General features: G+C 49.7%; 1 protein-coding gene across 1 annotated transcript in view; it reads right to left on the bottom strand.

The window, feature by feature from the left end:
* The window catches only part of LMAN2 (lectin, mannose binding 2), a 28,118-nt gene extending 24,226 nt beyond the window's left edge, over positions 1-3,892 (bottom strand). Inside the window, exons 1-2 of the mRNA XM_017512851.1 lie at positions 3,465-3,892; positions 3,183-3,301 (exon numbers count right to left, since the gene is read on the bottom strand). Of these exons, the coding sequence (XP_017368340.1) occupies positions 3,183-3,301; positions 3,465-3,660 (315 nt within the window). The 5' untranslated portion in view covers positions 3,661-3,892. The remainder of the gene's footprint in view (positions 1-3,182; positions 3,302-3,464) is intronic.
* Between the last annotated feature and the right edge of the window lie 2,332 nt (positions 3,893-6,224).

Raw genomic sequence — 6,224 nt, forward strand, 5'->3', positions numbered from 1 at the left:
GGCCAGACACAGTGGCTCATACCTGTAATCCTAGCACTTTGGGAGGCCAAGGTGGGCAGATCACTTGAAGCCAGAAGTTTGAGACTAGCCTCACCAATGTGGCAAAACCTCATGTTTACTAAAAGTACAAAAAATTAGCTGGGTGTGGTGGTGTGCGCCTGTAATCCCAACTACTCGGGAGGCTGAGGCAGGAGAATCACTTGAACCTGTGTGAGGTAGAGGGTGCAGTGAGCCGAGATTGCACCATTGCACTCCAGCCTGGGTGACAGAGAACAACTCTGTATCTCAAAAAAAAAAAAAGTATATATATATACCATTTGAGTTTATTCGTACTGTTTAAAAGAAAGTGGGTATTGGCCAGGTGTGGTGGCTCATGCCTATACTCCCAGTACTTTGGGAGGCTGAGGTCGGGGATTGCCTGAGGTCAGGAGTTCAAGATCACCCTGGCCAACATGGTGAAACCCCATCTCTACTAAAAATACAAAAACTTGCTGGGCATGATGGTGAGTGCCTGTAGTCCCTACTCAGGAGGCTGTGGCAGAACCCGGGAGTCAGAGGTTGCAGTGAGCCAAGATAGCACCACTACACTCCAGCCTGGGAGACAGCGAGACTCAATTTCAAAAAAAAAAAAAAAAAAAAAGGTGGATATCAAATTGCAATATGCTGTTATCCTTTGCAAATACTTAATGACAATTTTTGATGCCAACTTCCACAAAGCTCAAGGGGATATATAATATCAGGTTGCTACAACAGCAAATTGCTACAACAGCAAAAAAAGCTTAAAGACCACTGTCTCAGCCTCCACACAAGATCCCCAAAAGGATAAGGCCTGAGCAGCCTCTTCAGCCTCCCCAGGTCCTATGCTGCAGCCACCAGGCACTTACAGTTTTAGTCACCTCTGAGCCACTCCTTAATCTGGACCACTCCGCCCCCACACCACAGCAGGAGCTATCTTATGGCTGCTGGGAAGACAGCAGGTGTTCAGTGAATGTTTGCCCGAGTACGTGCCTTTCTCGGATGGGGTGAATGAAAGGGATAAAATAGAGAAAAGTTTAGAAAGCATCTCTACAGCTTATTAAAGAAGAGGCAGTTCTTGGGAAATACTGAACAGAAAATTCTGATTTCTAAGCAGTTTCTTTCGAGAATTTATAGGAAGCACTCCAAATGTTTCAGGAGTATCAGCAGAGCCAAATAGAAAGGTGGAGGAGGAAAGGCAAAGCAATTGTATTCCAGACTGAAAATTCAATAAAGGCAAGTACAGAAGCCTCTCAGTCCTGTGGCATCACAAGCCATGGATGATGACAACCATCAGCTATCTACAGCCGAAATTTAAGCCACTGTCTTAGATCTGTCTATTACTTATAACCAATCCTGATTTCTACAGTTCCAGCATTATTTGCATCTTGCTTTAAAGAAAAAAAAATGTAATGCTATACTGAACTCATTTCCATGAAAAATATAAGGCTGAATTACCATTTCTTAAAAATATATGAAAGCCCAAAGACAGAATAATATGACAGAATGTACTCGGGGGAGATAAAGTGGTTAATGAAGAACTGTCTGAGTGGGTGGCACTTGAACTGAGACTTAACAGATGAGAAGGAACCAAGCAGGCATGAGGAGCCAGGAGGCAGTGTCCCAGACAGAGGGAACAACAGGTGCAAAGGTGCTGAGGCAAGAAGACAGCCAGGAAGGCTGGAACAAAATTAACAGAGAGAATGAAGACGCACCAGGGGCCAGATTGTGCAGACATAATGCATGCTTACTCCTTCAGAGAGGACCCCAAGCTCTGAGGATCAGAGTGAAAGCTGAACAAAGTAACCCCAGATGCCACTAACGGCAGTGTGGAGGCAAAGGGCACGAAGAGGAGGAGCTGGACGGGCAGACCAGGCAACACAAGGACAGTGTGGGTTCCCAGAACTAAACAAGAAAGTCAACCAGCAGGGACCAGAGAGCAGGGTGATAAAAGAAAACTAGAACACTGGCCAACAGCTTAAGCCATGGGAAGAGTTGAGATCATGCAAGTTGGGACAGCAGCAGGTCCCGCTCCAAGCTGTAACTCAGCCCCAAATTATTCTTCTTTCCCCCTTTTCCTCATCTTGACTGCCTCAGTGTGGAGTCCGTGTAGCAGCTGTCGTTGGCCACTGCTCACATACTACATACTCCAGGGCAAAGGACACAGACACTAAAACTACCCACAGGTTGTTCTTCCACACCACTGATGACAAGACCCTCAACCAAGCACTGGGAAAAGGGTTCTAAGGGGTTCCTCCACTGTCCAGGCAGAGAGTGTCAAGTATGTCGAGTGAACTGCTGGGCTTAGGGATCAGACAGATCAGAGTTAAAATACTGTTCATGTCATTCGCTAGCTGTGTTATCTTTGCATAGTCATGAAAGCCATCTTTTTCAAACAGCTTGTTTGGAAATTAAGTGCAGCTGGGTGCCGCCGCTCACGCCTGTAATCCCAGCACTTTGGGAGGCCAACGCGGGCAGATCACGAGATCAAGAGATCGAGACCATCCTGGCCAACATGGTGAAACCCCATTTCTACTAAAAATACAAAAATTAGCTGGATGTGATGGCGCGCGCCTGTAGTCCCAGCTATTCGGGATGCTGAGGCAGGAGAATCGCTTGAATCCGAGAGGTGGAGGCTGCAGTGAGCCAGATCTCGCCACTGCACTCTAGCCTGACGACAGAGCGAGACTCCGTCTCAAAAAAAGAAAAAAGAAAAATAATATTAAATGTAAGAAGGCATGGCAAGGTCAGTGCCTAACACACGGCAAAACATCTAATAAAGATCCAGTTAGCTCGGTTCTTCCCACTATTGAGGGGATTCAAGTCAGACAGCCTGACAGTTCCACTACTTTCTGGCTATGTAACTTTGGGTAAGGCACTTTCAAACCTGAAACTTAGCTTCTTAGTGGGTAAAACGGAGATAACATTACTTATTTCGCATGGATTTTGAAGGAAGTGAGGAGGACGTAGAGTGCCAAGCGCAGCTCCTGACACATAGTAAGTACACAATACCCATCGCCTCTCATTATTGGTAGGTGTGACCAAGATGGGGAAAAGGCCAGGGACGGAGGTACAAACCTATAAACCAAGCTCGGCTCTCAGCTGCTTGGGAGGCAGGGACTAGCAGCCGACTGAACAGTACGCCTAGCCTCTTGAGAACCACTCACCTGGTGGTTCCAGATAGAGCCCTCTTTGCTGCGCTCGTCAGGGGTCAGACGTACGTACTGGCTCGTGAGCATAGTGCTGCCCTGGAAGTCCCAGAGGGGCATAGAGCTGGAACCGACCCCTGTGGGCAGAGACAGGTGCTAAGAGGCGACGCCAGGAATGGCCTCGCCAAAAGAGGCAGGAAACCCACAGAGATGCTCTGCTCAGGAGAAAGGGCACGCCTTCCCCCAGCCCTGTTCAGCCTCTCCCTCACCCTTCACTCATTCCCCCCTCAAGGGCTTCACCTTGGTAAGGCTTAATGAGCGAATGCTCCCGCTTTAGATGTTCACTGTTGCCGTCAGTTATATCCGCAGCTACAGACCCCAGCAACAAAAGAAGAAAGAGAGGTGTAGTGGGGCCAGGGCCGGGGCCGGGAAGCCCAGGCCTTCCCAGGCACCGCCGGCCCCAGCCCCAAAGCCAAAACCACCCTTCCGCCGCCATTCTCCTCAGCTCTCCGCCACTTCCGCCCCAGAACTTCCGCCTTCCGGGTGTTCTATCTAATTGCCTCCGGCCGGAAGCTCTTCAACTTTAGTGTCGCCAGGGAGTCAAACAGCAAAGCCTCCGCAGCACAGTGGGCGGCAGCTTCATTGACCGGGCAACCTCCCATCCTGGTTGAGTGCAGTTCCATCTCCTTGGAGGCTCCAAGGCACATGCCGGCCAGCCCCAGCAGTGGGTTCTTACGAGCGACAAGAGCTGTAACCAGTCACGGAACAGCACGTTAGGCTTGAGAGCCAATGAGGAGCAGAGGGATGGTTGGAGCCGGCGGGAGCACCAGGGCAGGCTGGAACTTGCAGTTTTTCTTGGGCGCTCTAATGGGCCGGATGCCCGAAGACTAGGACATCCTGGGCCTCTGGCCACAAATCCGGTCTGTGGAATAACATTTTCTAGTCCTGGAGAAAGGAGCTCTGCATTGAAGGCGGAGTCCTGGATTCCAACCCTTGGCCTCCCCGGGTGGCCCTGGGCAAGCCTTTAAGCCGTGCCTGCCGTCAGGCGCTCCAGCTTCGTGCCTTTGGAGACATACTTCCCAGCTGAGGACCTCCACTGCCCTCAGGTCCTCAGGCCTACTCGGGTTGAAGCAAGAGGAACAGACATGGATCCTGGCCTGGGACCCCAGTGATGACTGGAACTCATCCCTATGCAAAAGAGCGCAGTGCCCGGTACAGCAAGAAGCGTCCGTGAAAGGCCCAGGAAAACTGGTGGCCTGCAGCTGAATAGAGCTCTGTTTTGCCTGCTAACATTCTAATGTGACTTAGCTGCATATTTATTTATTTAGTTAGTTAGTTGAGGTGGAGTCTCGTTCTGTCGCCCAGGGTGGCGTGCAGTTGTGCAATCTCCGCTCACTGCAACCTCCACCTCCTGGGTTAAAGCAATTCTCCTGCCTCAGCCTCCCGAGTGGCTGGGACTACAGGCATGCATCACCACGCCCGCCTAATCTTTGTATTTTTAGTAGAGACGGGGTTTCACTGTGTTGGCCAGGATGGTCTCATCTCCTGACCTCGTGATCTGCCCACCTCGGCCTCTCAAAGTGTTGGGATTACAGGCGTGAGCCACCGCTCCCGGCCTACCAATATTTTAAAGTCAGAATATGTACATTCACGTGAGAAATCCAGACTTCCAGTTTTTTATGAAAAAAAGAAAAAAGGAAGAAGAAAAAGACCTAGGCACACATTCCCAAAGCAGAACAATAGGCTGGAGCTGAATCTCCACAAATACCTTCCTCTTCTAAGCTGGTCCCCACCTGGCCACTAACTTACAGCACTTGCCTGGCCCCTCTAGATACTTGAATCAATGACGTCTGTTACAGATCACAGGGAGGGCTGTTGGTTGGTTGCTCCTTTTAGAAACTGCCCTCTTAGCTGGGCGCAGTGGCTCACGCCTGTAATCCCAGCACTTTGGGAGGCCGAGGCGGGTGGATCACGAGGTCAAGAGATCCAGACCATCCTGGTCAACATGGTGAAACCCCATCTCTACTAAAAATACAAAAATTGGCTGGGCATGGTGGCGTGCGCCTATAGTCCCAGCTACTCGGGAGGCTGAGGCAGGAAAATTGCTTGAACCCAGGAGGTGGAGGTTGCGGTGAGCCGAGATTGCGTTGCACTCCAGCCTGGGTAACAAGAGCGAGACTCCGTCTCAAAAAAAAAAAGAAACTGCCCTCTTAAATGAATTAACTTATTCAAGATTGAAGAGTGAATCTTTTCAGGGTTATATATGTGTATATATATATATATATATATATATTTTTTTTTTTTTTTCTTTTTTAGAGACTGGGTCTCACTATGTTGTCCAAGCTGGAGTGCAGTGGCTATTCACAGGCACGATCCCACTACTGATCAGCACGGGAGTTTTGACCTGCTCTGTTTCCGACCTGGACCAGTTCACCCCTCCTTAGGCAACCTGGTGGTCCCCTGCTCCCGGGAGATCACCATATTGATGCCGAACTTAGTACGGATACCCAATTGGCAGACCGCACTACAGCCCAGAACTCCTGGGCTCAGGCGATCCTCCCACCTCAGCCTCCTGAGTAGCTGGGACTACAGGCACGTGCCATCGTGCCCAGCTGGGTCATATATTTTTAATTAGCTTTTTTATTATTAAAGTCACAGATTCTAGCCAGGCATGGTGGTTCACACCTGTAATCCCAGTACTTTGGGAGGCTGAGGTGGGTGGATCACTTGAGGCTAGGAGTTTGGGACCAGCCTGGCCAACATCATGAAACCCTGTCTCTACAAAAAATTAGCTAGTTGTGGTGGTGCACACTTGTAGTCCCAACTACTCAGGAGGCTGAGGCATGAGGATCACTGGAACCCAGGAGAAGGAGGCTGCAGTGAGCCAAGATCTTGCCACTGCATTCCAGCGTGGGCAATGGAGTGAGACTGTCTCAAAAGAAAAAAGGGGGAAAAAGTCACACATTCTTGTGGTGTGTGTGTGAGACAGAGAACAGATATACAAGACACAACAAGCTGGGTGTGATGGCTCATGCCTGTAATCCCAGCACTTTGGGAGGC

This window comes from Cebus imitator, unplaced genomic scaffold (genome assembly GCF_001604975.1).
Source record: "Cebus imitator isolate Cc_AM_T3 unplaced genomic scaffold, Cebus_imitator-1.0 Scaffold478, whole genome shotgun sequence".
Lineage (NCBI taxonomy): Eukaryota > Metazoa > Chordata > Mammalia > Primates > Cebidae > Cebus > Cebus imitator.